Source organism: Artemia franciscana, chromosome 14 (genome assembly GCF_032884065.1).
Source record: "Artemia franciscana chromosome 14, ASM3288406v1, whole genome shotgun sequence".
Classification (NCBI taxonomy): domain Eukaryota; kingdom Metazoa; phylum Arthropoda; class Branchiopoda; order Anostraca; family Artemiidae; genus Artemia; species Artemia franciscana.
The window spans coordinates 12,170,888-12,184,979 of record NC_088876.1 but is presented as its reverse complement, the minus strand read 5'-3'; the positions used below and the strand labels follow the sequence as shown (position 1 = coordinate 12,184,979).

General features: G+C 37.4%; 1 protein-coding gene across 1 annotated transcript in view; it reads left to right on the top strand.

Annotated features, from left to right (window-relative positions):
- Window positions 1-14,092, top strand: part of LOC136035737 (endothelial lipase-like) — a 72,035-nt gene that overhangs the window by 35,610 nt on the left and 22,333 nt on the right. Inside the window, exon 3 of the mRNA XM_065717706.1 lies at window positions 6,854-7,141. Coding sequence (XP_065573778.1) covers window positions 6,854-7,141 — 288 coding nt within the window. The remainder of the gene's footprint in view (window positions 1-6,853; window positions 7,142-14,092) is intronic.

The window sequence follows — 14,092 nt, the reverse complement described above, 5'->3', positions numbered from 1 at the left end:
TTAATTGTCCTAGTTACAGCAATCCTATATGCTGAACGCAGTAGGACTTAAAATAAAGCCTTGCCTGAGTCTCCTAATAAGATGAATAGGCCCAGTTAAAAGACATATTTCAAATGTATCCCCAACATAACTATGGCTATACCAATATGAAAGCAACGCAACAATATGTGGCGCAAATCCAAAATCAAGCAAAGTTGAAAATACTTTCAATTGGACTACAGAATGGAATGCTACTTGTAAAGAGAGACTACACAAATATACAGGATTTCCCAATTCCTCAGCATTTTTTATGGATATGCTCCAGTAGGCAATGAGCAAACTCACAATTCAGATGCTTACGAACACCAAATTGTCTGTAATCTAGCACGCACTTACGTATCATTTCAGGCAGGATAAGACTTCCTAGAACCTTGCTTAAAACACTAGAAACAGTAATAGATCGATAACTACTTCAAAAATTAGTAGTTTTTCCTTTATTTCAAATATCCATCATTACACCAGAACCAAATGAATCAAGAACTTGACCTGTATTTGAATACACATTTGAAATAAAAGTGTCAGATGCTCAATCAGTAGTGCACTTGCGTACACGTCACTTTTAGAAAGAAGAAACATGTTATGTTTATGCAGAGTGGTTAGCCTACTTTTTAATAAGGTATCTCTATCAGTTTCTAAATTTGAATCACAGGAGCCAAATACTGTAGAATAATGACGAAACCAATGCTCTTCATGAATACCAACACTCAATTTACTACGACCTCTCTGAGTTTTCTATACCTTTTCCACATCAAGGTTTGATTTCTAAGTGCCTCAGCAGAGGAACACTCTGTTCCCTAGCTTTAAGGTTCCCAACACACTCGGTATATTCCTATTTCGTCATTCTGTAGAGCTGAAACAGAAGACCAGATCTTGGCTTATCACAATCACACCAAATGTGATACCACAGTTTTCAACATCTTTTACCTGCACTTAAGCTGAGATCATGATTCCAACTGAACTTACGAGAACCTCTCTTCGCTTTAGCTACCGGGACCAAGGCTGCCTTCCCACACTTCATAGCATGAACAATTTCACCAGCATCTAAGTGAAGACTAATTCTATAACTTATACCATGAGGTAAAAGCTGAAACGGCACTTCAATTTTCATTAGTATCTCATCTAGTCTATTGGAGAGAATCTTACCAACCTTTTCCCACACTGTCTTATAGTAATACTGCGTGGGATTTCTCCTAGTATTAGGTAAATAACTAACTTAAATGACAAACCGAGGTGATCGCTGAATGTTTGCTCAGAATCCACTGCAACTTGCGAAGCAAGGGTAAAGTTAGCGACGACGACATCATCTATATTGGAGGTGCTACCTGAGTTATTTGTTTATATAAAAAAACTTCATTTTTTTCACAATCAACCGCATCACTCGTCAGACATGATTGCACGATATCAGAAGGTTCCCCATTCTTAGTTACATCGCATTGGAAATCTCCACAGATTACATAACAGGTATCACCCAAACGAAGCAAAAGTCTATGAAGGCGATTACATGCATCTGCTAAAGGTTTTTCACTTTGGATAGAGTTATAATTAATGGGGAAATAAACATTTATAATGGTAAACATGCTGGGATCTTTGAGTTGGGAAGCTATGTAGAATTTAGCCAATTCCAATTTCTTTAGGGGCAGGCTCTAATCATAAGAAATAGCAGTTCTGCCATTGGGTCTGCCCGAGCCACTCCGTCGACTGGCCTCGTCGATTAACCGATTTGCTTTGAAAATACTCATAAATAAAAAAAGTTTCCTGGAATAAGCAAATGTTCCTGAACACATATTATTTTATACTTGTCACATAAGTTCTGTAAATATTCCAGCTTCATAATATTATGTCCAAAAATATTTTGAGAAAAGAAATCCCTCTCAATATGCACTGAACATTGCAACTTAATACGTTTAGCTGTTTCTGAGATATGAAGGGCACGCCTTTTTCACAACTTGGACGAACATAGCGTCTATTCATTTGATTTTATATTTGGCTCGTCATGCCCTTTGAAGTTTTTACTTAATATCGTTAGCCATTCCTCCATCATCGCAGATACACTTTTTTTACAATTTGATTAGTTCAATACCCCTCTCAATACACCTTGAAAGTTTAAACTTAATACCTTCAACAGTTCCTGAGATGTTGCAGGTACGCCCTTTTAACAATTTAATGCACTTAGCCGTTCCTGAGATATCACGGGTATACCTTTTTGATTACCTGGTTGAGTGTAGTGCCTTTTGACTTTACATCAATTAGCGATTCCTGAATTATTGCAGATGCGTCGGTTTGACAAATTGATGCACATTGTGTGGTTTTGCTAGTTAAAGATTCCTCTTAGCATGCCCTGAAAGTTTTAACTTAATATCTTTAGCTGTTTCTTAGATATTGTAGGTACCTTTTGAAAAACTGCATGAACACAGTATTTCTGATTTAATTCAACATTCCCCTTAAAATTTCCAAAAATTTCACCTTGATAAGCTTACCCCTTTCTGAAAGGACCAGACATGTACAGAAATTCCTGTTAAAGAATAAATGAAACCCAAAACGAACAGGAATTAAATAAACAATCAGAGCGAAAAAATACAACAGTTACTGATATAAATGAATAAATAAATGTCAAAACGAGTAAAGCTTAGCTTGAATATACTAATCAAGCTTAAAACAAACAGATATATTTTACTATTATATTGCCTTTACTTTTTTTCAGAAAACTTCTTTTTCGAAAGTTTTTTTTTAGTTTCTGTTCGTTTTTGATTGCCAAAGTTTCAAGTTTTTCAAAATTCCCTATTTAGAGATAATTTTTCATCTCCGTTTAGGGAAACAAGCAGCAGCCGTAATCGTGTTTGTAGTGAATAATATAGGTGTCTTGGACAGAACAGTTTTGGAAAGAGCTAATAAAATTAAAGTGAATTCCCGTGATTCCTGGAGTAGAATTCCGTTAACAAGGTTTCTTGGTTGGGTGGTAGGGACCTTTTAAGGAGGGCCAAGGGTCAGCTCCCATGGTTTTGGAATAAAATACCTTCGGTAAGTTTTTTTGGTTGGGGGTTGGGCCATGGAGGGAGAGCCAGGGGTCAGTTTTCATGATTTATCATTGATAAGTTTTTGGTGGTAGGGAGGGGTATCGGGCCACGGAGAATCAGTGGTAATGTCCCATACGTTTTGGGATAAAATATTGTCAATAATGTCTTTTTTTGCGGAGGGGGGGGGAGGGTTCGGGCCCTGATATTTTTTGGTAGAGGGGTCTGGCTGTGCAAAGTAGGCAAGGTGTCAGCTCGCTAAAGTTTTGGGATAAAATGTTGTTTTTATGTTTTTAGAGTAGTGGTTTGTTCTACCTGATCTTTTTTCAAAACCCTCGCATAAGAACCTTATCTGTCCCCCTGGACATAACATACAACACTTGCCTCAGGGCTCTGAGGGATTGTGTTGAGCTGGGCTGTGTAAGCCCATGAGTTCTCATTATGCAATCTTTAATCTATTTTGGACCAAAAATTTTTTGGTCCAAACTATTTTAATCAAAAATTTGATCGGACGCATTTGAGGAAAACACGGTTGGGGATAGGGATTTTTGCCATCAGGTTACTTTGACTCCCACAAAGGGAACAAGAGCTTCAAATTTCTAGTCATTTGAGTCCTCTCTGAAGTTTACCTCTTCTATAAAAACCTTATATGCCTCTGGGCATAGTTTACGACCCTTCCCCCGGATTCTGGAGGAGGAGGGAGATATATTGACCCCTAAGTTTTTGTTGTTTGAATGTTGGACTATTTTAAAATGGCTATCTGGCTATCTCAAAATTTTGATTAAATGCGTTTGGGCATAAGAGATTGTATGCGTTTAGATGGCCTCCGTCCACTTTTGACTCTGAATAAGATAACTAGAACTTTCAATTCCCAATCAAATGACCCACCTCTGAAGTTTATACAACCATCCTTTACATAAGAACCTTGTATGCCCTCGATGCATAACTTACAACACTTGCCCACTCACTCCGGGGGATTTTATCAAACCCGGAGCTTTTTTATTTTGTCTTTAAACTATTTTGAACTAAATGGCTGTCTCAAAATTCTGATTGGATGCATTTGGGGAAAAAGGGCCCCGGGGAAGGGGGCTAGTTGCCCTCCAATGTGTATGAAGTGCCGCTTGGGAAAAATGGATCCTTATGGCCTTGGAATTAATGGTAGGAGGCTAGTTGCCATCGATTCACTTTTGACTCTCAAAAAGCGAACTAGAACTCCCAATTTCTAATCAATTGAGTACCCTTCAAAGTATATGACCACCTTTTCCGTAAAAAAAACCTTATATGCCCTGGGGCGTAATTTACAACCCTTCCCCCGGGTTTTTTTTTTGGGGGGGGGTATGTTGACCCCAAAGTTTTGTCATCCAATCGTTGTTGTATTTCAAACAATATGACTTTCTCAAAATTTTTATAGAATGCGTTTAGGAAAAAAAGGTTGGGGGGGGGTGTCTAGTTGCCCTCTGGTCTCTTTTGATTCTTAAAAAGGTAAATAGAACTTTCAATTAATATTCAAATTAGCCCTCTCTGAAGTTTATACAAGCATCCCTTATGTAAGAACCATATAAGCCCCCAGAGCATAACTTACAACGCCTGTTCCCGAACCTTAGGAGGTTTTGTCGACCCTGGAGTGTTTTTATTTGATCGGTGAACTATTTTGAACAAAATTCCTGACTCAAAAATTTCTATAGTATACAACCCTTGCTCCGGGGATTTAGGGGATCACAGTCATCCTTAGAGGAACTTTCATTTAATTTTAACACTATTTTGAACAAAATCGTTATTTTACAATTCAATCGGATTTATTTTGAGTTGAGAGCGACAGGCAACTAAAAATACCATAAGAGGGGGTGATTTCCTCTTCAATCTCTTTGAACTCTAGAAAAAGGCACTAGAACCTTCAATTTGGGATCGAATTAGCCCCCACCAAGTTTTTGTGGCAAATCATCCCGTACAGAATAGCCTGGCAAAAGAAAAAAAAAAACTCAATGAAGTCATGTCATTCTTTGCATAGGCTGCTCTATTGAAAAAAATCACTACAGCAGGGTACCCTACTTCTCTCCGAAAAAGATTTTGTTTAATTTCTAAGAATAATTCACCTTACCGAGGTGAATAAAAGCTTCAGAAAGTCCAAAAGTTGGCATTTGAGCTGGTTCCTACCCAACTATAGGACGGTGCGTCTGATGCGTGTTCATTGCGCAACAGAGTCATTGTAATTTAGTCATTTTCATTGCCAATTGCTTGTCAGAACAACTTCAATCAAAAGACTGGCTGATTCAAACGGCACTTGCATTGATTTCTTGGACATATGATACACTCCATAAGCTGAAAAATAGTGACAAATGGAACACCCTGAGCAAAAACAAATATGAATTTTTCGTTTTTCACGATATCCAAGAATCAAAATCTTCACAGTATAAAATCAGTGCTCGAAACAAGAGAAATCAGTCCATTTCCAATTGCCTCATAGACATTCTTTCAAACACTGCAAGTTCTAAACACAGTATCAGCAGCCAGCTCAATCAGACATGAGAAAACTTTTGTGCATTGAGGTCTTAGACCATTTCCCGGGCGATACGGACCAATCATTCTGTCCTTTATGCTTCAGGTCTTTCCCCCCTTATTAATAATGGTAATTTAAAAAGAATTCGGATAAATTATTTCAAATTTTGCAAATTTCTTCTGTTTCTTCCACCTTGGACAAAAAATCGGACACTTGTTAAAAAATTCTCACTTCCTGACATAAATTTAAAGTTGGAGATTCCTCACAGACAACTCTCCAGGACAGCTTCTGCGCGCCTATCCCCTCACCACCGTCTTATCTTTTTTTTTTTCGTTGACTTTGTGTGTGTATTTGTTTTTCTCTTTGTGTTTTTTGAATTTCATTTTTGTGTGTATCTAATGTTCATTTTTTTCATAGTTCGTTATTTTGTGCGTTTATTTAATTTTTTGTATTAACGTAAAAAAATTCTATTGTCATTACTTTTCATTTTTTGTATGTTTTGCTTTTTTTGTGTGTATTTAGTTGTTTTTTCTCCACGTTTTAATACTTTTATAGTGTTGTTGTGGGTAAGAAATAAATTATTATTATTAATGTTTCGTACAAAATATTTATCTGCCTTTGAGACTCTAAGCTCTGACTTTCTCGAATTTTTAAATGGAAAATGTTTGTTTGTTTTTTTTATTATTATTATCAAGGGATTCTTGGTGCTGATGGATATGCAATAAAGTCCAAACTTTATCTTGCAAAGTTGCATTTTTCAAAAGTGATATTTCAAAAATGAGTCTTCTTTGAGCTCTAGAAATTTTATCAGATCTTCCAAAGCCTGTTCTGCAGTGATAAGACTGATGAAGCTAGTTGTTACTTTGCCTGTGATTACTACCAGCAATGAACAATTCTTTTCAGCTTTTGGACGCATCAATGATTGTCTGTAATCAACGATGGAAAATGACATACTTAATAACCTTATGACCATGGCTGTAGAAAAAGAAGAAGTAAAGAACAATCAGCAGAATCGAAATTAATGGACGATTTCTCAAAACAGCAAAGCCCCAATATCGTTCTGTTTTTTTTACCATTAAAAACAAAAAAAGATCCTTCATCCCCTCCCTACATTTTCGCGAATTGGCACCATTATGTCTCCACCTATTTATTTATGGTAACTTGCTGGAAATTCTCTTTGGGGAATGAAATATGGTTGTATATCACATTTAGGGTTTTGTTTCCAACCGTATTGCTCAGTAAATTATGATAAAAAGATGCTGATATATTTGAAATTTTTATTGTCAATTTTTTATTTTCTTCGTAGCACTAGCGAATCCAGCACCTGATCTGGGTCCTTATAATATCATATATGTCCAGTGGAAGTACCCTGCAACCTTTCCTCTCTATAGGCGTGCGTTGCGATATGTTCCAGATGTTGGTTACATAGTTGCTGATTTTATTCGCTATCTTGTGCAGCTTCAAAATGTAGATTTCTCTAGCATCCATCTAATTGGTCATAGTTTAGGCGCTCACGTTGCTGGAGTTGCAAGCGCAACAGTGAGAAGTTACAATATTCCGGGAGTTGGTTTCAATAACATCAGTAGAATTACTGGTAAGTTTCGTCAATATACCTGTTTTGGTCACTTCTTCCAGTGATATGCGAATTAAATAAATTTTTTTGTCAGGTGTTTTCAAAACTTATTGCTAAAATAACAGCTCTTGACAAAAATAAATATAGAAAATTTTAAAAATTAATAACAGCTGTTATTTATTCTACAATTTCAGCTACCAAAGTAATAAAATACAGTAATCGTTCCTACATTAGTTCTTTCTGCACAAGCAAGTGTTCTATTTGTGTTGATAGATGAAGCCGGTAAAACTTAAGTCAGTAACTATAAATACATTTTAAGACGACACTGGCTATACATGACGTATAACAAACAAAGGTAAAGGTAAAGGATACGGCATTAGACTCTACAGTCCCTACCGGCGGTGCTGATCTCTGTTTCTTGGCCCTTCAGCCAGGAAGTGCAATGGGGGTTGAGAAAAAACGAGAGTATTGTCAGCCAGTGAACTGAAAAGAAGGGAAATCGACAAAAGCTGGTATTTCGGGAAGGCCAGGCCGTCTTCACTCCTCTAAAAAAAGATGAAAAACTATTCTTTTGAAGTAAAGTTGAAGACAGGAGAAGAAGCACTGAATCAAAGATACAAAAAAAAACAAGCCAAAATAAATGAAGTACCATTCACCAATTAGATTAGAAAAGAATTCTCTACTGAAAATTGGTTCTTAAAAGTGCGGTCAAATAATCTTAATTTAAAGTGATAAAAACTGTTATTTAAATATTCTAATATTAAGTTATTGTAAGTTGGATTAATAGTAATATTTAACTACCTCTATTTAAAGCAAGGCCGCTATTTGTAACTTTTTTATTTCAATTGCCTTCCTAAAAGATTGTAGTGAGCAATCTGCTGTGGATATTAATGTCGCCTTATCAAAAAAAAAATTAATGATCTAGATTGTCTAAGATGTGGAGGGTCAAAGCAGAATCAAAATCGCCATTTTTATTTTCGTTTTTCTATAAAAATTTTGAGATAGGCATTTTGTTCAGCATGGTAGATAGTTCCAATATCTATGTCCCTGCGGATGATACCTCTCCCAAAAGCCCTTGAGGCAAGGGTTTTAATTAAGCTGAAAAAAGGCTATTGGTGTAAAGGTAAAACTTCCAGGGAATATTGAGGGGAGTTTTAACTAAGTCAAAATACATTATATGCACGGAGATTATCAGAAGATCTTATCCTAAGAACAGCTTAGTGTTAGAGCACTCAGTTGGAGCTGTCAGGGAGTTAATGCATATAATGATCAATTAACCAAAAGTTAATATGTGCACGCTACTGTTGGTACTACTACAATAACAACTATTTTTACTGCGACTACTTCTCAGGCTAAGGGTATTAAGGAGATAAATTACAGGAGAAGTTGAACTAAGTCAAACTACAACACGCGCATACAGGCTGTTGAAAGGATTTATCAGCAATATCATAAGAACGGCTGAGATTATTAAGCTGAAGCTTTCAAAGCATGACGAAAAGGTAATACGTGCTTACTACTACTACTACTACTACGATCACTGCTACTACAAAGACATAGGGTATGAAGGTGGAAGCTTCAGGAGATATTAAAGAGAATGTTGAACCAAATCAAAACATACTTTGTGGAAGAAGACTGTCAAAAGGTCGTTGTTAGGGCCCCTGGCTCTAATTATAAAATGGATGTCCTTTTCGTAAGTATAATATTAGCCCCTCTCCAAATTTATGTGAATTCTTTGCTGATGCCTAGCCCCAACTTTTCATTAAATATCTTTTGCTTCCCTGTTGGTTTTCTAACATTTACTTTTAGCTATAGCTAGAACTCCATTGTTTCCTCGATTCTAGCTAGGGTTAGTATTCTATTGTTTCGTTGGTTGCGGCTATGGTAGAGTAATCTCTACATCAAAAATAAGAAAATTGAGGAATCTCTCGGTCTTCAAAAGAGTTATTGGATTTCTATTGTTTCCTTGGCTCTAGCTAAGATGTCACTAATTGGTTTGGAAGCACATGAAGAAGTTGTTGTGCTTTCAGAGAGGTAATTCATTCTGTCAGCTGCTATAGACCAGAGCTCAGTTCCTTGTTGTTGAGGTCATTTTTAAAGGTTCCTTTATTCATGTTTGAACAGTTTGTTTTAGCATTTGGCTGAAATAGTAAGTTTTCTTACAATTTTAACTGTGTCTACATTTGTCATTTTTAACTAGGTAAAGCTTTCAGAGGGTTGTTAAGAAAGTTTGATATAGGGAGCGACCTCTGTATATTACTGAGATATGCTCTTTGAGCTAAGGTATAGTTTGCAGATCCCGATTCAGAGATCTGGGTACTGCGAGTGAACACTAGAAACGAATGGAACACGAGTTTCTGAGGATTAGGGCTAAGCTGGGCTATAATAACAGCTTATTTAAGTTACGCAAATACCCACGAAATTGAATACAATTTTGTTTGATTTAAAAACTTGGAGGACTTGGGAAAGCTTAGGAAAGTTGGACCAAAAGGAAAGTTTATAGGTATAGCGGATAAAGGAATCAGTGTATGTAACATTCAATTCGTTTGTGACATTTGAAATTGAAAACAGAAAGAGATAACCATCATTATTTTTTAGAACTTTCAGAGTGATTATTTTAGTGAATTAGTTAGAATTTGCCGTAACTTGGAAGAGGAAGATGTGGAAACCTTTTATTTCAATGTAATATACTCGGTGGGAGATTAGGTAATTGAATGTGACGTAGGAATAAGACTGTCCCTTAAAGGTAATCTGCAGTTAAGAGGTTGCAAAAGACAATGCCTTGGGCAAAAATCTGCTAGTTGAGGCCTAACAATTGAGATTTTTGGCTAAATAGTAAGCTGGCAAAACATAGAGGTTTTGCCCCAGACATTTAAAAGTCGTTGAATAATGCGGAAAAAAAATTTTTCTTGCGGTTCAATAATTTCACACATGTTTTCCTCCTGGAAAACAGACACATTACGATTTGGTGAAATTTATTCTTGGTCATAGATATGTGGAGCCGAATTTCATTGGGAGTCGATACTTGAGATTCAATATTTCCTGAAAATTGCAACCATTAGAAAGATTTGATATTTATGCCGAACGTGATTACAAGTATAACAAGTTCCAACTCGCTTAAGAGAAGCTCAGGTTAGAATACAACTAGCAAAGAAAGATTAAATTGTTCTAAGAAAACATTGAAGCAGGCGCAACGCCTTTGAGTAGCCTTTCAGGCTACTCAAATCTGACTACGGGCATCAGACTTTTAAAATTGGAATCTGCAAGTGCCATACGTTTTTTGATATCTTTGGAATGTTTATTGTCGGAGAATGTGTAAGCTACTAAGGTAGGTAAATTCTTTGGCCCACTCTATAATATCACCTTCAAACTGGAGTCTATAGTATACCTGAGAATCAGGTTTATGTGAGCAGCGCATTGTTATCGGTTTTGAAATGTAGGTTTCCCAAAGAAGTTGGTGGTAGTGTAGACGATGCCGGTCTAGGATTGAAGATCACGGAATGACTCAAAAATTAGGGTGATGTCATCGGGATAAGCAAGCTCGTAAGTTCAATAAGCATAAGCGTGATCAGTGGTTGTTACAAGCTGCTTTTGAGCCTTTCTTATGGATTGAGACTATCGTCGCTTCATACTGTGGTGTGGAGAAGTGACATACTTCCCAGAATACTGTATTGATTTTGTGATAAATGTCAACGAGGGGTCCAAAATTTACTTTCACAACTATTGGCTCTTTTTCATCAGGGCCAGTAGCTTTGTTGACCCTCACATCCCTGATAACTGCTTTGATTTCCGAGTTGAGGGGGATACGATCGGTAGCGATTACGGGGAAACTGAACAGCATAATTGAATCAGGGAGGATGGTCAAATTTAGTTTATTATCAAAGTGCTCTTTCTATCTACTTCAGATCCTGGCTGTTGATGGTGTCCGGTTGCCATATTTGACAAGGAGGGAGCAAGTCCTGAACTCTTTTTTTTAATTCAGTTTCCTTGCTCATCTATACATGAAGTCTGAGTCACCTTCTCTTAAAAATTGCTCCCCACTGCTCATACTTTTCCTTAACGAAGGTACAGTGAGCATTGCGCGTTGCTTTCTCTATAGCTCTTTTGAGTTGCTCGTATCAGTCTCTGTTTTCTTTATCATGCTTCTTGGTGACCTTGTACTTTTCACCGCAAAGCTGAGCTGATTGATTTCGTCTGTGTTCTAGGGCTTCTGAATATATTTCTGAACACCTAGTGTAAATAGAGTGGCATTGCAGACAATTGGCGTGTTGCTAGTTACTAGATTGTATACATCACTCTTATGCAGAGTTAGTAAGGAGTTTTAAGTGAGCTCCATGATCTTGTCAGATAGGGTGAAAGTAGGCTGTTCGGGCTGTTTGGTAATTCAGAATATCTACTCGAAATTTGGGATGTTTCCTAGATAGCTTTGAAGTTATTTGAAATCTTGTTCTGTAGTTAGATATAAACGGGGAGTGGTCACTGTCAAAGTCACCATCAGTTAGTGTCAGCGTGTTAGTGACAAACGAATTTCAACGTCTAGACACGAGTATGCAGTATAAGAAATTTGGAGTTCTTCTTCCAGGGAGATTTCAGGTAGTTTTACTTCGGGGTCTGTGCTTGAAAAAGGATTTGTGATGAGTAAATTGCTGTATCAGAAGAATTCTATTAGGAGTTCTTCGTCTTTTGTTTAGTTTCCCGGGGCCGAATTTGCCAATCACCCAATCAGATCCTGCGTGATCCTTACCAGCAATCGCATTAAAGGCACTGATTACAAAGAGCGTATCCCTTTTTGGGGTGGAATTGACTATAATTTGAAGGTAGAGGTAAAAAATTTTACACTCCTCGTCATCTCTACTGGATTATGGAACATGAACTTGGATTTATGTCATAGTGACAGGTGAACTTTTCAGTTGGATTATAAGCTGTTTGGATATGGGTGTTGCAGCAATTAGAGATTTTCTGGCCTTCCTGGACATTAGAAAGCCGACTCCTTGGCTATGTTTCAAATCATTACATTTATAGAGCATAATTCACTTCACCATTGGGTGGGATTTCTGTTTCAGATAAACCAAAAACGTCCCAGGTGTACCACTTATTCTCTCTCAGAAGCAAGTCAATTTTTAATTTTTTAGAGAGGATTCTTTTATTAAGGTACAAACTGACAGGCTTATTTTTGGTGATACAAAAGTGGCATCCAGGATTTATCGTTATATTCACTCGATTCACAGTCATCGCATCGTCGATTGCCCCGAAAGTGTTTGTTCTTAAGGGATTACCTTCGTTGGTTACTCCAGATTCGTTAGTACTGGCTTTCAAGAGGTTTCCTGGCTGGATTCAGTACATCGGCAAGCCACTTCTCTCTGTGCCTAGCTTGGGTTGAATTTATCTATTACACGCAATGAGCCCCTATGGGATCCTGCAACACGAGTAATTTGACCTATTACGTGGAGAAAGTTTTTGATAGGCGGGTTAATTTCATCCGCCGGTAAGCCCGGCCCAATGCATATAAGAGGGGCCTTCTACTACCTCCTTCTGATTTGATAACCCCTAGATGAGGGTGTTCAATCTCTGTTTCTGGACCCCGAGAGTCTGGTTTCCCTTTGGTTCGTGCCTACCTACCCCAGAGGTATCCTGCAAAGCACGGTCCTCTACTCCCCCCCCTCCTGGGGACATGCTAAGTGGCTCGGGAAGTCCCCTAATGACAAGGTGATTCTGTAGGTACTACAAACAAATCCTCCAGACAATTCCAATCCTGCTAAAAATTTCCTCTGGAGATATCCATCGGAACACCTTCGCATGTAAAATCGCGTCGACAAAGAGATAACAAGATCAACAAAATTATTTCTGTCTTATGAATTCTGGCTAATTCCTCTTGTAGGAGATATTTTTACTGATAAATTACCACCCGAAACATAACTCCCTACAGAATATTCTCTCCTTTGAAAGTCCCCCGCAGCAGAACCCCCCCCTTTTCAAAAAAGGAAATGTATATATACTTCCCAATAAAATATCATCCATAACCGATCGGCAAATTTTCTAAGTTACAGCCCGTTCTTCATGGACTGTGGGGGTTTTTGTTACCCCCAAATACATAGTTATAGGACCTTTCAACTATTCTAAAGAAAATGGCTATCGAAAAATTTGTATAGGACGACTCTGTAGAAAAAGGCGCGTGGTAAGCTGGCTAGTTGCCCTCCGATATTTTTGCTCACTTAATAAGGGCATATAATTGTTAACTTCCACTTGTAATGAGCCCTCTTCCATTTTCCTAGGACCGGTGATTCGATACAACCACCCCTGGGACAATAATAAATAAAAACATATCCATGGTCTGTGATTCTGCGATCAATGATACTGGCATTAAAAAAATATACAAAACTCCACATTTTTGCAGATGTGAGCTTGAAACCTCTTTGGTAAGCTTTTCTGATACGTTGAATCTATTGGTGTGATTTTCATTAAGATAATTTACTTTTTGGTGGGTTTCTATCTTTTTCCGAAAATTTTTTTCGGAATTTTTTCAGGGTTGTAGCTTTTGATGGGTAGTATGAAGCTTAATAATCTTCATACATTTGGAATCAGTAATAAGAAAAACAATCATTTTTGGTGTAGCTATTGACATCAAAATTTAGTTTTTAGAGCTTCGGTTCCGATCGAGCCGAGTTGCTCCCTACTTACAGTTGGTTACCACGAACTGTTTGAAAGCTGAAAACACCAGATAGTCTTGCAATTAACCCACAGCAAAATGTCCCGTTTGTCCAAATTAATCTATCTCCCCACCCTCATGTTGGTTTAGAATATAAATATAGGATGAAATTTGAATAGCTAGTTCAAATATCAAAGCTTTAGTTTCAGGCAATAACTTTTCAATAGCGTTTATTAAATAATGAATCAATGAGGAGGGAACTCTGTACAGATTGGAAATCTGCCGAATTTTCGGTCTTCTAAGGATCTGAAGTCATCAAGACCAAGTTT